Here is an 18087-nt window from a genome sequence, read left to right on the forward strand (position 1 = left end):
ATAACTAAACATCTTTAGTTTTCAATTTAAACTTTAATTGAAGATGAATTGAGCTGTGCATAAACCAGCATGGAGTAACAGAATTTTTACATATTTTGTAGCTTGGAAATCCATCGAACTGGTAGCTGAGACTGGTACTGTGGAGAAGGGAGTGGAGGATGTTTCAATGTAGAAAGGCATATATAAGCTGGGGCTGGATTTATAAACTCCTTTTAGAATTTGATGTGTTAGAGGAAGACACAAGAGGGTACACAGCAAAGCCAGGGTTACTGTGATGTAAATGATCAGCAAAAGTCACTGCTCTGAATAAGCACCAGCGGGGTAGATGATCTTTGTTGAGACTGGAGAGGGTGTGTCAGAGATCAAACCATGCAACAACAAAGCTCACTCAAGAAGCTTCTTGGTGTGAAAGCACTGAAAATCCTTTATAGCTTTTATCTACAGACAAATGTTTGAGTAAGAATATATTTTACTCTTTATAATCTAGGCATAGCCTGGTAATGTTCGTTTTTGCAGGAAAGGTCTTACTGTTCACATAGCACACAGCTGATACTTGCTCACATCAGTTGTTCTGAAAGGCCTATCCAAATTGCTCTGTAAGGACTGCTGGACATCTGGAAGTCTGGGCCAAATGACCAAGCACCTCTTTCTCTTTCCAGGCCAAAATTGGAGGTAGAATAAGAGCTTTATGTGGGAAATCTGGACAAACAATACACTTATTTAAATGAAGCAAAAGTTTTGAGCCTGACTGATAGTCAGGATGGCTTTATTATGTGCAGTGATTAATGGAACAAATACTTGCAATGGAAGACTTCTATGAGGAATCGGGTCAGGACCTGGGAGTCAAATAGATTTAAGAGTTTTCCTTCTCCCACAAGAGGGGAGAACCGTAAAGCGTGGCTGCATTTTGAGGCAAAGGAAGGAAGTGCAAGGAAAATAGTGATGAAAGATGTGAGAAGGGACTTACACATGAGCAACAGCCAGAATGAAGCAAGTGGAAAGGTTACACAAGCAGATGGCAAACTTTTGTGCTTGGTACAGTAAGAAAGAAGAGCACTTTAAAGTTAGCCAGAAGAGAACAAAATGTTAGAGAAGCTGGACTAGTGCAAGACAGGGCTTTGTTGACAGGGGAAGTCAAGGATGGAAAGGAATTAAGCATTGTGAAAATCAGCATCTATGTCAGTGAAAAAAGCAGAAAAAAATCACTGTCCAAAAAGTTATAAAATCTTTTCAATTTTCTTTTCAGGTGATTGTTACACATTTCAGTATAACCACAAAAAAGACATTTAGGATTCCCATTGGCTGTAATGGGAGTTACGATCGCTACACACTAGCATTGTTAAAAACTCAATACTTAGAATTATGCTGTAGGGTAGGAAAAAAATAATCCAAACCAAACAAAAACCACTAACCAACCCTACCCCAACCCACCCCCCTAAAAAAAAACGCAAAACAAAAAAGAGCTCCAGCCAAGGATAAACCTAAAAGCCACTAGCAGTACATTAGCTGGATTCTTTCATATGCATTTATTTTTCACTAAATATGCTTTTATCTATATATCTATAGAATAAAGGAGGATTTAGTGCAGCTCTTTCCAGAGATTAACCATAAAAGGGTAATGTTAAAAATTGTTCTAGCTTTCATGGGTAGGTTGCTGCAAAATCTATTTGAAATTGATGGACTAGATGATTGAATTGCAAAAAAAATGTTGAAAAACAAGAGTAATTTTGTGCTGCCTATGTTAAAATTTAAGGTCATGTCCTGGGTTCAGCAGTAGCAGTCATTTTTCCCCTTCTTGGTAGCTGGTGCAGTACAGTGTTTTGACTTTCAGCTTGGGAACAGAGCTGATAGTGATGTTTAGGTTTGGCCAAGGACTTTGTGAGCCTCATGCTCTGCCAGGGAGGAGGGGAAGCCAGGAGGAAGTAGAGACAGGACACCTGACCCAAACTGACCAAAGAGGTATTCCATACCACAGCACGTCATGCCCAGGATGTAACGGGGAGTTAGCCGGAAGGGCCGGGGACTGCAGGGTTGGAGGAGGTATCGGTCAGAGCTTGGTCGGGCTGGGGGGGCGAGTATCGGTCGGCTGGTGGTGAGATGATGTATTCTCTTCCCTTGTTATTTCCTTTATCATTATTATTATTGGTGGTAGCAGTAGTGATCTGTGCTATACCTTAGTTACTAAACTGTTCTTATCTCAAAATTACCTGACTGGGTTTAAACCACAACAGGTCAGTTCACTGATGCATGAGCAGAGATGCCTGCAACAACAGAAAAGGCATATTTTTCCATTTCACTTTGAAGTATAATTCCAAGTCATGCATTAAATTAACAATGTTATCATAAAACGAGTACTAATTTTGCCGAATGCTGAAATTTTAAAAATGCTTTTATAAAACTGTAAACTCTGTATTAAATTAACAAAATATTAACTGAGCCAAGAACGATACATTAATTTTAATGCTTTAGTGACATTATGTTAGCAAAATTGATTACAATAAAAGTATTTGCTAATTCAAAGCACAGTGGTACATTTCTCTGGTTTTCATTTGTAGAATTTCCCATTATAAATGATTTCTGTGTAGTCTCTTCTTAGGAACCCTTATAATCATACAGGGTAGATGATGGATAAACTTACTTTTCAGCCTGCTGAATAATCAGGATCTGTACAGCTCATGTGTGAGCAGGCTGAGAAGGAGAAAGGCATAACCTCCATATGATGGCTCCAAGCAGCAGTGTGTGCATGGGTGCCACTTGTTGCACATGGTAACTCTAGTGGAACTTTGAAAATACCAGTTCCTTTGTTTCCTCTTCTGGATTGGCTTCACTGTTGGATTTTGGATTAGGCTGTATTGGGTATCTGAGTATGCCTAATGTAGTGTGAAATCTTTTATCTGTGTATTGCTGCACAACAGAATGTGAATTTGTTTCTGTTGACCTTTCTCCAGACAGCTTAAATATGACAAAGAATACACATGAAAAATATGAAGGTAAACTAATTCTGTAAGCGTGTTAGTACCATAAACGCATGTGTGTATATATATATATAACATTTTCATAATACAAATAGTATCTATTTAAGTAATGGTCAGCAGCTGTCAAACTAGCTATATAGTTCCTCTTAGTTCAGATTTTAGCCTACTTGTTTTATACCTCTTGTGCAAAGGAATAACTAGAAATAACTAAAGTGACAAAATAATGTGAACTAATAAATAAACATAACTAAATAAAGAATAACCAATGTCATCTGATGTTTAAATGAATAAAAGGTTTTAGAAGAGTAGCTCAGAAATGGTGTAACTGGTTTCTACTTCCTCCTTCAACAAAACACAGAATATGCACAGCTATTGCATAGCAGTTATTGCATCACAGCTATCACAACTGTAACATGCAAATGTATTATATGCCAGAGTGTAGGGTTGTGGGACAGCACAACAGCAGGAAATCTAAGAAAACAGTGTAATGCAAGACTCTTGAAAGGCAAAATGTAGACATTTACTGAGGTAAATTAACATGAGGTCTATATTGGGTATTGCTGGCAAAGTCAGCAGTTACTAATCAGCCTTTTGACTACAGATCAGGAGGCTATTTCATGAAATACAAAATTTAAAATGTCTTAAAAAGCTACAGAACTGAATTCAAATTGCTGATGGGGGGGATTTTCCCCCCTTTTTTACTTTAATGGTGTGACACAGGTAAAAGAAAGGCATCACCAATAACAGTGCAAAACCCTATGGCAAGGTCAAAGAAATCAAATATATGCTATGAAACACAAGATGGGTCTTCTACTAGAAGCTGGCAGTTGTACTAAAGGTCACTTGGAGATACTATTTTAAACAGAAAACATTGCTTGAATGCTTTCACATAGTGCATCAAAATTCTACAGATTTCATGGACTTAGAAAGGCAGATATTTGCTGCTTTGGGAATTTCTTTTGGAACTGAAATGAATTTTTCCATAGAATCACAGAATAGTCAGGGTTGGAAAGGACCTTAAGATCATCTAGTTCCAACCCCTCTGCCACAGGCAGGGACACCTCACACTAAACCATATCACCCAGGGCTCTGTCCAACCTGGCCTTGAACACACTGCCAGTGATGGAGCATTCACAACTTCCCTGGGCAACCCATTCCAGTGCCTCACCACCCTTACAGGAAAGAATTTCCTCCTTATATCCAATCTAAACTTCCCCTGTTTAAGTTTTAACCTGTTACCCCTTGTCCTATCACTACAGTCCTAATGAAGAGTCCCTCCCCAGCATCCCTATAGGCCCCCTTCAGACACTGGAAGGCTGCTATGAGGTCTCCACGCAGCCTTCTCTTCTCCAGGCTGAACAGCCCCAACTTTCTCAGCCTGTCTTCATACAGGAGGTGCTCCAGTCCCCTGATCATCCTCGTGGCCCTTCTCTGGACTTGTTCCAACAGTTCCATGTCCTTTTTATGTTGAGGCCAAAATGGGGTACAAAGTGTATGCAGTTAGTAAAGAGTATAAAAATTAATAGATCATTAAAAATGCACCCTTGCAAGATTTCAGAACATCAGAAGCTGCTATACGTTTTATAAAGGTTTTCTTTGCTATGCATTCATTTGTATCCATATAGAAGAGGAAGAACTGCTAACAAATGGAATACTTCCAGATTATGTTTGTTATCCATAGAATACCGTTACATAAAAATACTTATTTACACACCTTGGTGTAATCCCATTTCTTCTGCCATGCTTAGCAGATTACTTAAAATATTTTTTGATAGTAATAATCTCAAATGCAGGAGTGGCACAATTTGACTAGGTTTCAGGAGGTTGAATATCTGTGTTTTCTCATGTTCACTGTGACAGCTGAAAGTGCTTTGTCCACATATCATCTATGTAATTGTACCTTTTATGTGAGAATGAACATTTTTATTCATCCTTTTTTGAAGTAGGTTGATTTTGGGGCTGCTAGGGGACTTCAAGCATGTCCTCTGTAAAAGACATCCATTTTACTATGTCACTGAATAACAGTAAAGGTGTAGCAGGAAGCTGCTGGGAGTCTGTGGATTGTGGTGCAGCTAGCAGACATGCATGTCTACATGTCTGTGGGAAAAAACTAGTGATACGAGTTACTTAAAATAGTAGTTAAATATTATAGAGATCTAGAAGACTGAAATCATGCTATTTAGATGCAAGGTCTGATAGAGTAGGAAGTTGTTTCCTCTATTCGCTGGTGGTGATAGGCCTGGAGAAAAAAGTTGTGGTACTACTACAGCATTAGGGAATTCTGAGTTTGCTTGCATGCAGACGTTTCAAAGTGAGACTGTGGCTGAGAAACAGGTAGATTTCAGTATCTTATTGCATGATGACCAATCACAGTGTCACAGTATCATATAAAAAAAGAATCTTAATATAAATTCCAATGACAGCTACAGATATTAGACCGAGAAGGCTAAACTGGAAGGTATATTTATTAATGAACATACTGGAAAAAAACTGTGTGAAGACGGGAAAAGTCTTGGGAGTAGGGGCTGGTATACTGGTGTCTGTTATGGATTTTTGATTTTACTTTATTTTTACAATAGAATGGAATATAGTCTTGACTTAAGCCTATAATAAGAGATGCTGTGTCATTTCGGCATTACTATTTTGCAATGACTGTCAGGAGATAGATTGCAAAGCAATCTGAACGAGGAAAGTACATCATTTATCAATTCAATTGGCTGTTATGACATATGCACACAGGACACTGACTCTAAAGTGTTCCAGAAATCTTTGCCTATTTTTTTTTTTGTATTACCTTTGGAGCAACAGACATATCAACAGATTCTTACATGTTGAAATAATATTGATGGGAATAAAATAATTAGGGAAACATGCAAATCTGCTACAGAAATTATGTATAAATATCTTTTGATCGTTTCTGTTTGTTTCTATGCAACCAATCAATTACTGTGTCGATGCTGATGTAAATCACCTGTAAAACTAGCAATAGCAAGTGAAATTACTTACAGCTAAGGACTCAGCCTAGCACAGTGCCTCAAGAATAACTTGATGCAATTCAAATTAAACACTCTTCCCTATGTAACAGTAATTAAGGAATTATGAATGTGGTGAGTTGTGCACTGTTAAAATGAAAGATGATGCCAAGTGTCTAAAGTGGAACAGGTTGCACGCATCCATGGGTAGACCATGTGCAGAGAAAGGAGAGGTGTTAAACCAAAGAAAGTAGCACAAATTCTGAGCTAGCGACAGACATAGTGAGAACCTGCAGTCACAGGGAACCTTGTCTAAGCAGTATTCTGTTGTGAGTCAGGTAAGGCTTCTCTTTATTCCCATTGAGGTGGAGGAAGAAGAGAGTAAATGCATATATTAATTTATGACATGTTTTTCATTATTATTTTTGGCTTGACTTAATGTGTTGTCTGTCTTTGTTTACTATGGATGTTCTGATTCAATAAATGCATATTAAAAGGTGAAAATACTTAAAGCCTAAATGCAAAGGCCTTATAGTTTAATCTGTAATAACTTCTACAGTATATTTAATTGAGAGGAGCAATTAAGTTAAAATTCTGGCTGTGCAACTAATTTAGACTGTTTGAAGGTACTTCTATATTAATTTGACCTGTGTTGAAAGGTTCAAAAGATTTAAAAAGTCCAATTTTCAATTAAGTGACTTAAACATCCATGAGTCTGCAAGATCTACTGACTGCAGATAAGACTTAGGCTCTTTTAATGCTTAAGATGCTTCTGAAAATCAGATGGACTATCTAATTTACTTAGACCTTGCAAGATAAGCAGATAATTCCTAAGAGATCTGTCACATCTTCATGACTTAGTGTATAATAAGCTATTCTGCTTGACTGAAATTCTGACTGTTGTCAGACAAGTCCAGGATTGATTGAAGCTTACAGAGTTTTTGGCATAGTCGTTCCACTATTAACCTTGCAAAATGTTAGCTGGTGCCTCAACTATTTGTCAAGACTTCTTTTATATGTAGAAAAAAAATGGGAGTTGTGACTGTGATGTATCAAAAATGACCTCTTAATACTATCCAGATTTAAGCTTGAAGGATATTTGTGCCAGTTGGTATATACAGTACCTATTAACTCCACTTGGGTGTTGGCATCTATTCAATTAAATGCTTCTTTTTAAAAGTATAAACCTCTGAAAAGTTAAGAAGCATGTAAAAATAAAAAAAAAAAGAACCAACAACCACCCACATCCAGGTTTTAAAAATCAGCCAAGTCCTTTTGTTCTTGCTTTATGTGCATGTTTCACTGTAGTTCTAAATCATTAAATTGTATCTTTCAAAGCTTTTAATTACATTTTTCATCATACTTTTTCTTTCTCTTTCTAGTATAATGAAGAACTTCATTATGTAGAGCCATGTCTGAATGGAACATTAGTTCAAGCAGACAGAGCCAACAAAGAGGTAAGGAATCAAAGCAGCAACACAGTAAGGATAGGATGCAATGCATAACAATGTTCTATAATGATCTTTTCCTAGTACAATGCATTCCATTATTAGAATTTATTAATTATTCTCCTAATGCCATTTCAAAGGAGTCTTATGTGCCTCAGTAAGAAGAAAAAGAAATCACTTCCTCGTCAATCTGATTGAATAAACTTAATGGAAATATAAGAAATTACTGAAAATATAGTTAATAAAAAATAGCAATTATTTTAAGTAAAATACTTCAGTTGCTTTAAATTGAACAATCATTATTTTACAGAAGCTTACTAAGGAAGAGGTTGCATTCTTAAGACAAACTAATACTAAAGTTGAAACAAAACCTCAAACCAAAGGAAAACAAATATAGTGTGAATAAAAAAAAACAGCATTTCAAAGAGGTGTGTCAAAATAATACTGCATACATTCAAGAAAGTTCTGTGAAAGTGTTCACATTAAGTCCTACTGGCATTCTTCAAAAAAAAAAAATTACAATGATTTCAGTGATAGTTTTATTTGAAGGGAGATTACAGTATGAAACAGCAGCTTGAATTATAGTTTATTGCCTGCCATCCAGCTGCAGTTGCTCTATGCAGGCATTACTCCATCACACTTCTTAAATGGGTAAGGTAATATTGTTTATGCCATGTAAAATTATGAAATAAGATAGTTGAAAAGCCCAGTGTTTCTCTTAGAGGAAAAGGCTTGTTAAAGTAAGCCACTTGTGTCATTATAGAACTTCTTCCCTGCTAAGACTTTCTCTGTTCTAAAAGTGACTTGCCCACCTGAGTCTTGCTTATGGCTGGAGAGGGCAGTAGTCTTGTATCTTTCTTTAAATATTTCTCTCTTTTTTTTATTAAAGGCAGATCCAGAAGAGTTGCAGGTCAGCACTGTATTGTGCTGAACATTCAGTGTGATAATTCATTATGGCTAAAGAAGTCAGTGAGATCTTGCAGGAAGTAGAAGACATAGCTCTGAAAACTCACTTCTAAGTGTGTCAGTGCTAGGGCTTTTTATGTATACCAAGACAAAATGACTTTGATCTCATTATGATGTACTTTACTCCATTGTATTATTCACCCAAGTTTTTTGCATTTAACCTACGTATGCACCTGTATTTTACAGGAATTATGTTTCATGGGCTGCTTCCTTAATATACTTTCTCCACTGTTGATTTTTAGATTATCTAAATATCGTTTGGTTACTGCGTGGAATGGCATTAATAGTTCCTAATCATTTAGTGTTGAGCACCCTTATTTGTACGAGTTAACTGTGATGCAGTTTTCTAAATGAACACTTTATTGTGAGTGCATCTAATGAGCCATATGAAAGCTGTGCAAGTTCTAGACTTAAAACTAAAGGTTCAAATATATTGCCCAGATGTACTGTCTGGAATTAATCCTACTGTTAACATTTCCATCACTGTGCAACTGATCAAAATGCTGATCACCATATACCCATATGCTACTTAATGTCAGATTAGTTTTAATTTAATTGATCCAAAAGTTTTTATGCCACCCAGATGATGCTCAGATTTTATGAACAGTACTCAGTTATTCAAAATAGTGAAGTACAATTTAATATTCTTCAGAGTAAGCATCAATGTAATTTCTAGTTAGCTAATTTTTTTTTTTAATTTTATTTCTGGAATGACTTTGTGCTTTATTTTGCCTATAAATTGAAAAATATATCCAATGTTTCAGAGAATAACTAAATATGACCTCTTTCCTGTTATTCATATTAATGAGATAGTTATTGTTGTTTCCTTGAAAGGCCAGAACTCGAGAATAAACTTGACATAGGTAACGTGCAATAGTTAGGTGAGCTGAGGTCCTTTTCAAAATCGCACTGAATTCCCTGGAAAATAGTCTTTTGGTCAGGTCCATAGGCAGAAAGATATTTTTAAATGTTGTTACTGTGCACATTCCAAAATTGGTCAAGAACTATTGGAGTATTCAGCTATGTTTTGAAATTCATTATCAGAATTCAGCCATTTGGACTGCTACTCTTATTCCTGTGAGTCTGACAGATATGCCAGTCTTCTGTAGTTTTTTTTTTTATGTGAAATTGCCAAGTGTCTATTGTAGTATCAGATGATACTCCTTTGAGCACCCTGTTCTAGTGGAAGGTGTCCCTGCTTGTGCAGGGGTTTGGAACTAGATGATCTTTAAGGCCCCTTCCATAGATTCTGTGATTCTATGAAATTACACTTTCTCAACCAGTCTTACAAGGTAAATACTTATTTGTCTGTTCACTAGTAATAATAGCTCTTTCTTTTGTTTATTGAATGACAAAACAGGAAGAGGAAAAATATCACCACAAACACTGTAGCATGTTTTTTCAAACAGCCATTATCAACATATATCCAGAAGTTTCTGTACTGATGAATTAGAGTAGGTGATAGGCAATGTTTTAAAATATGTTATATTGTTTCAGTTTATATGTGTACATATATGCCTGAATTTTTGGTAGTCCAGTGTAGGTCTGAAGATGTAACTGTATATTCCTCCTGGAAATATCTATTATTTGTCATTTAATGTCAAATGTTCTCCTTACTTGAGATGGAGGAAGAGCAACCACATCTGTTACAGCCAGTGTAAGCTCTATTAGCATCAAAATAAATACAAGCTTTTTAAAATACATTAGAATGTTTTTCTTTAGGTAGCAAGTATCTATTCCCATATGCTAACTTTAAACAGGAACAATTAGAAATCGCTGTAATGGTATTTAATATTGCTATAGTTTTACCGATGTGTAAAGAGATGTATGCTGCTGATGGTTGCAGGGACTTGAATTTTTAACTGTTCACTCTACAACTCTTTTACATTGCTGTACATACACCTGACCTTATGAAGGACAGGTATTTCTTAATGAAGCATTTATTACTGGAAGCATTCATAAAATCAGTTTTACCAAGCTATAAATATATGCTGAGTAAACTGTAATTTATACCATTTTGGCAGTCTCTTTCTCTTCCCTCTCCATGAGTCCCATTAAATGACCCGTAAAAAAAACCCTGTCCCCTCCCCAATATACAGACACACACCCCAGTTCTTGCTAACTGCATCTTTCTAGGTTCATCTGACACCACACACAGCAAATAATCATAGTTCTTAGGAGCAGAGATAAGAAATTACTTTGAGATGTTTGACTGGACCTTTTTATCTCATGAGAAAAGCAGCTGTTTCAATAACTAAATAAAAATTGCTTTCACAGGATCGGTACCCCAGTCCACATTTGTCTTGAAAGTATTTATTGAAGAACTTCTTTGCTGCCTTTATATAAGGCTCAGATATTTTCACATGGAATCTTGCTACTCTGAGGATGTCACTTAAACATGCTGAATGTTTGTCTTTGTATTGAATCGGTGTCAGTATCTCTAACAAAACGAAGAAATGGAAAATCTTGAAGATTAGGCTATCCTTATCACTTGCACTTCACCAGTAGTGAGCTAAAGGGTGAACCAGCTACTCAGCAGAATGAATAGGATTAAATTATACTAACTTGGGGCAGGTGGGCCAGGGTGGAACTTGAGGAGAGATCAGGTGCTCTTTTGAGGGGGAGAGTGTGGTGTTTGATTCTGCTGAGAGTTCTCTTCTGCCAGCAGAGGTGCTGCCCTGCTCATCTTCACCCTTTGCAGAGCAGCAGCAGCAGCCAGCCTGACTTTCCAAGATGCAGGAGTAAGTAAAGAGCAAGAGGATACACTGAAAGAAGTGATGAATCTAAGCATGAAACCTGTTCCCTGCCAGTTTCAAGAGCAGCGAAGTTATGCAGGCTTGAGTTGTAATTCTCTATTTTACTTTTTTTTTTTTTACTGCTAGCAAGAACCTGTGACAGAGAGATGCTAATGTAACATGTTTAGAATTTCTGAAGATTGTGATCAAGTATTTTTTATTCAGCTAAATTCTTCTGTAAAAGTTTGCTGTATGTAGCTTTCAGAGGAGTAGGGGCCTAATTGCACCCTGAATTGTTGTCATATACAAATAGAGAAAGCATACTCCTTTTGAAAAAATTATGGAATCCAGTCTGGTTTATATAGTTATACAAGACAAATAACTTTAAATATGACATTGATGTGAGTGGAGTAAATATATGTGCCCCCAGTTTTACCAAGGTACAAGCTAGGCATCCCAATACTAGATTTCTTCCAACATACAGTATTTCTGCTTTCATTTTTAGAATAGAAGAATATAATAATCTGTTTTAAGAATAACTATAATTTCAGGTGATACGGCAGATGTTCAGTGCATCATTTATTTCTAAAACATTTCATAGCCTAGAATTCGTCCTAAAATTTTTGTGTTGGCACATACCCACATTGAAGGTTCAGTTTAGATGTGTGGGGACACATTCTCACAATGTTGTAAACTACCTCTAATTTGCAAAACTTGCTTCAAGTTTTGTTTATCATAAAAATTAAATCTACAATTACATTGGGTAGTATAAATGAGGCTGAAATTAATCTCTGATCCTAACCATGGTTTAGTAATATAAAGTATGTAGCCTATATTTGAATTTTACCATACTGATTTATAATTTGGCATTAGCATTAAACAGCTGCTACCTTGAAGTGTATCAATTTGCTATACACAAATTTAAAAGAGTGGGAAATAGTTCAGACACTGTTCTGTCACTGTCTGCACTTTCTCCGCAAATTACAAACATGTGGAACTGCCTGTTTTAATACTAGTTTTCTTGGGCCAAGAGGTTTTCATCTTTGAGAAACTCCATGTTACAATTTACCTACCCCAAAGGAATCGGATGACAATCTGATTTAATGTAACCCCAGATTTAAAGTAACAATATTACAATATACATTCCTCTTTTATATGTTTTTTTAATGTACTGTATATTGGTTGAGGAGATTTCTCTGTAAATATTTCCAGATGAAATATATCATCTTCTAGATGCGCAGATAGGCACAGTAACTCCAAACTAAATCAAGAACTTACCCCTGTGTAAATTAGAATGACAAAAATAGACAGATGTGTGTAGTGTATAACTTAAAATGAGCTTTATTTTTGTCAGCAATTACCAGAAATTAAATAACCAGAAGACTGATTCAGCAATGAAGCTGAGTGAAATTGCCAATAAGACTGGTAAATACAAATTCTGCATATTGGATTTCATTTAAGCAAATTACTTAGGTGTATATTTATCTGTCCATCTCCTAAAATGATTGTTAGCTTCATTGCTTTGCTGTTAAAAATCATGAAGTCTCACTGAAATCTAACTTTTTTAATAACTAGTTAGCCATGCTAGACCCCCAAAACATCCAACTAGCCCCAGACCACTGAAATTTAGTCTAAATTTTTCTGTTGCAGCCCCAGGCAACTAATTTACTGAAGAATTTGTTTTAAATCTGAATATATTGAGTCTTGAGCTTCTTGTTTGGCATTTTTTTCAGGATTGTTTTACTGAAAAAATCCATTCTACCAACACAATGTGCAAGGGAGCGCAAGCACTTGGGTAATCATCGTCAGCAAGCTAACCTGCAATTGTCCTGGCAATGAATTTTAAATGGGACTGTGCTTATACACATTTTACAGATGTGAATGAACATTTATCAATTGTGGGCAAACTTCCCTGTGACACATCAGTAAACATCACTCTCCCACCTTCACATATGCCTTCTGATTGTGGTTGGGGTTTTTTGTTTGTTTGGGTGTTGTTTTTTTTTTAACTGCTTTATATGTTGATGTAGTTCATCTTCACAAATCTAATAAATCTTTGCCAAATATGTCTCAGGAACATTTGAAGTTACAGCATTTGTGAATGAGTATTGGAACTAATATTAGAAATAGCAAAGACATTTAGTAGCAAATGCAGTTTTCCAGAGTAACTGTATAAACTGCTGCATTTATCACTTTTGAACTGTTTCTTCCCTCTTTGAAATCAGTAGAAACTGCTTTATTTGTGTATGCTAAGACTTGAATACGTGGTCCTTGTAACCCCATCTGATTTAGGTATTCCTGTTTATCATAAATGGTACCTTATTTTTAGTGATCACAAATAAGAGATAATAAAATTTATCTGCACAGGGATAAAAGTAAAACTTTGGTGATTGTAATAAAAATACTGAAAACTGTACAAATGGGAAGTTGGGCATAACTCAACTAATTAAAAATCCCTAAAGTGAGGGGAGAGGGGAGAGAAGCTGGCTTAGCTAGGTAAGCAGAAAGAAGACAGATGGGGATTTGATTTGGTCAGAAGTTTATAACAGTAAACTTGCTTCTAGTGCCCTTCAATCTTGCCAGTGGCAGAGAAACATAGTATAAAGGCAAAAGGTTTTCAGGTCTTCTAGAAAAAGGATCTCCTATAAGCCATAGCAAGCTGAACTTACTGGGTGGTGTATCTCTATTTGTGAGGCTTCAGGTGGTGTCCTCATGTTAAGATGTGTTAAAGCAGCTTGAGAAATCTTGTGTGCTAGTTAAAACTTGAGCCAAGCACACTCCCATTGTGATTAGCTTTGTCATGATGCTAGGGAAAAATCCATCAGTGAAATTCTGTGATTGTTTGCTATGGTAAAAAGAAGCTATACTGAAACATGCGTGTGAGACATCAATGATTATCTGCCAGCTGGTTATTATTATGCCAGCAATAATGATTAATGATTAGCTGCCAGCTTGTCTGCTCTTATTTGTATACGTCTGAGATGGCATGGTTGTTACAGCACTTACCTGGCATTTGAGAATTGGAACTCAGTTCTCTGCTTTAATGCACCATTACTTGCTTTCAGGTGGGTTTGTTTCCTCAGATGTCAAATGAAGATAGCATACTTTTTTTTCCTTCTTTCTTGTTTGTTAGGAGTGTGACCATGTTCTGTTCACTTCCAGGATGTAAAAATTTGACGTCTTGTGATTATAAATAAAAGTCAGCTTTTATAATCTTGGAGGATAAACCTTGTGAAGCCATTAGAATAGCCTGTATAATGAGAGGCCAGTAAAAAGCGATGCTAGAAGTGCTTCCAAATTAGTAAATTATTCTTCAGCTTTACTATGGTCTAGATAAACCAGTGTGTCGTTTTGACACAGAAGTGGGAGCTTCTGCCATGAAGGAAAAATTAGGTTTTTAGTTTTCTGGCCTTCATCTCAGAAAAGTTTTTAAATTGCCTGCAGTGTCCTAAAACTAGGAAAAGAACATCTTATTCTTGCCTGTATTCAGATAGCCCACTCTATGTCCCTATATTCTTCTATGTTCCAAAAAATGAAAAAGTGCTCTGAATCTTTGCGAAGTCATACTTTACCTCCCAAGCACAGATTTGTAGATTTGTTGAAATAAATTACTTGGATTATTTAAATTTATTAGCTATTAAACCCTAATAGTCAAAAGTAAGAGTTTGAAAAAAAGAATTAACAGAAATACAACTCACTATAATGTTTTGCCAGAAAATTTTATCCTAATGCCTGAAGTCTGAAAATTTAATCATTTAACTATGGTCCAAAGTTCCTATAATTGTTTATTAAGTTTTGAGGCTAGAAAAGCCTGAGTGTACCAAAAAAACGCTTTCAGTAGTCTCATTAAAGAGAAACTCCAAGTTCAAGTATAATAAATGGTTATAAATTTATCATCTTTAGTTATGCCAAAGTCAAATGCAACAGTGATGTGATCTTAATATTCTGTATCACTGTTCTGTGCAGCATAGAATATGAAGACCCTTAAAAATAATTTTATGCTCCTCCTCATTTAATTTCTGAAATAGTCCAAATCAAGTTAGGCCACCTGAAGCAGAAATGGGCATTTGAATATTATTTGGAACAACAGTGTCAGTATACCCTGTTGTTCTTCAAATAGGCATATTTGTAACTATACCTAGGACAAGAACCCATTTCCTGATTCCAGGGCCATCAAATATATTTCTTGGTTTGTCTCTGATAATTACAGGGTTCTAACAAACTTTATCCAGTTTTGAAAGGAAAACAGAGAACCTTTTTGATTTGCATACATGGGTTATTATCAGATGCTAAGATGGCTGTGACTTTCTGGTTTTGTCAGTGGATAGTGCTTATAAACAGACAAAATTAGCAGCATGCAAGGATACAGGACCAAGTGTACATGTTGGTCATGTTCTGGTTTTTGAAACCACGTAGATACATGCACAGACCTTGTCCTAGCTGACATGCACAAGTGGAATTGTATCATCACTCTCTTCAGCTCATGTTTTTCATCTGCTTCCAAATGGATCATGGATACCTCCACAACTGAATACATCTATACTTGCTCACTGTAATAAGACACAACTACTCCTGTTGAGCTCTGGCCCTATAATTTTCTAATCAGACATCAGAAATTGATTGTCTTAATTGTGTGCTTAATTTGCATTCAGAATTACCAAGATTATGCATGTCACAATTAGATATTGCACATTTTGGTAATTGCACACGGAAATTAGGCATACGATTGCATGTGGATGTTTTTGCACACAGTTGGATAGCTATCCTATTCAAACTTGAGAAAATTCAGATATTAATCTATAAGGGCTCCAATAGGACAGTAAAGAGAAGCTGAGATGAACCAATATTATTTCTTATGCAGTTTAATAAAAGCAGCTATTTAAGATGTAAAGATTAAATGATACTTTTTGACTCATTAAAAGCAGGGGACTCCTGCTTTCTGGGATCTGTTGGATTACTGAGAGTTATTGAAAGTGGAAGTAGAGTATTTGTTACCTCATTCAAAAATCATTTTTCTTTAATTCCAAAATTCGTTTTTCTTTAAATGGATGTTTCATTGGTTAAGGTTTTACCCTGAAAGATTTTCACTACTAGAAGGGTTCGAATATGCTTTTCTGTTTTGCAGTGCTTTTGTAAGGGACGAGTTTATTCAGTGGCAGTTGAACACATGTGTGGGCAAGGTGCAAAGAAATACTGAGAGGCATACGAGTTTGAAAGTTTGGATTTCTTGTATGCAAGAATACAATGCTTTTAAAAATGTTTTTTCCATTAACAAGGAAGGCACTATAGCATGACTGGCAGGGCATGGCTATACTGACTAGAGACGTGAAATAAGAAAAAATGAGTGTTTGGAGATTTGGATTTTTTTCTTATAAATTTGCCTTAAACTGGCATCATGACAGATTATAGCTATGTTAATAGTGTGACTTTTCAGTCAGAATAAGGTACCACTCTTCAAGAGGGTTAAGAAAAAGCCAACAGTCTCCGAGGAAGTGCAACGGTACATTTTTATTGTTGAATAATAAATTGTTGAATAATAAACAGTCTCAGCTACATGTAAAGTGAACAGTGCTGCCTGTAAAATTAATCATGATTTCTTTGGCATGGTTCCAGTTAATGCCACACATCAGGGCATCTGGTATGATAAAAAGGGAAACAAAGGAATTTGCATGTTGGTGTGTGATTTTTCTAGTAGACATACAAAGTGCTGAAATTCTCAAAAAAACAAAGGCAAGACTGAGAACAGACTTAGTTTAAAAAACAAATTAAAAACCCCATAAACCTCCTCCAAACAAAGACCAAACCACGCATGCATTTTAATTATTTAAATGTTTTGCACAATCACCTTGTGGCATCTGTTCACTCTGAAGCCTGTAGGCAGAAAACACTGATTTGTTAAAATTCATAGCGCATGAAATCAATTTTTAACACTTTTGCTATTTTGTATCAAACAAATGTCACTTACATTTCTTCATATATCAACAGTATAATTTTCAGAACTTGTGTATATATGGCTCTGGCAAGAGAAAATATTTGTTCTCCTGACAGATCATGTAAACTGAATTCTACACTAGAGATAATACCGTTTACTAGTATTTTTTGGTAATTTCTTTATGCTGTATGTTCATAGTTGATAATGTATATTCATTGTAATAAATATTCCACAGTGCTTGTTTCTCAAATATCAGAGATTTTATAAACTACTGTGTTTTTTTTAATACTAAAAATAATTCTAATTTAATTATGAAGCACTAATGCATTCCAAAGGGAAATAATGATTTGTATTAAATATTTATTCAAGCATATCTGATTTATGAAAAGGTAAGATTAGAAACTTATTTCCAGTACAAAAGTTTGGCTTTGTCAATTTTCAGATAACTCTTGTTTCGCGGTGAAATCCTTGTGTTAAGGGAAGCGTCTGTGATAACTCTAAACTAACATTAGTTCCATGTATTTGGGAGAGATGGGCTTTCAGCAGCTTCAAAATGTCTGGTCAACACAACATTGATGTTATGCAATAATTGTTGATATTGATGAAACAATAGTAAACTGCTTTTTTTTTCTTATTTTTAAATCTTAGCAACAATTTTAAGAAATATCAGCTGTATGTAGAACTGTTTTAGCTAAGATGTTACCTGGAAAATTTTATAAACATGATGTATTTTAGGTTGTGAAGGATCCCAATGAACAATTATAAATTCATAGGAATTCTATATATTTCTTGAAAAACAGTTGTATTTTCTGACTTTCTGAAAAGCTTTAATGACTATAACAGTCTTGTGCTACCGTTAATTCTGTATACGGACTGATGGCAGTGTGTATTAAAGTCACCCTGAGTACTGAAGTCAGTAGGCTCTGAATCTGGCTGTTAGTTACTGTGTTTTGAAATAGCTATGGAAAGCATGCTGCAGTGTGCTGCTCACAGCTGATGAAGTAACTATTGTCTAGGAAACTCCCATCTTTGCACTGCCAATCTCAATTTACAGACCGC

At 35.7% G+C, this 18087-nt stretch overlaps 1 protein-coding gene across 4 annotated transcripts in view; it reads left to right on the forward strand.

The window, feature by feature from the left end:
- The window catches only part of CACNA2D3 (calcium voltage-gated channel auxiliary subunit alpha2delta 3), a 451679-nt gene that overhangs the window by 202437 nt on the left and 231155 nt on the right, over positions 1 to 18087 (forward strand). For all 4 annotated transcript variants that reach the window (XR_009963200.1, XM_062610709.1, XM_062610710.1 and 1 more), the window contains exon 9: positions 7330 to 7404. Coding sequence is in view for 3 of the 4 variants with exons in the window: in XM_062610709.1 (XP_062466693.1) it covers positions 7330 to 7404 (75 nt within the window). In the remaining variant the exon portion in view is untranslated. The remainder of the gene's footprint in view (positions 1 to 7329; positions 7405 to 18087) is intronic.

The sequence above is a fragment of the Pezoporus occidentalis genome, unplaced genomic scaffold, assembly GCF_034315485.1.
Source record: "Pezoporus occidentalis ecotype Australia unplaced genomic scaffold, CSIRO_AGI_Poc_V1 ctg149, whole genome shotgun sequence".
NCBI classification, from domain to species: domain Eukaryota; kingdom Metazoa; phylum Chordata; class Aves; order Psittaciformes; family Psittacidae; genus Pezoporus; species Pezoporus occidentalis.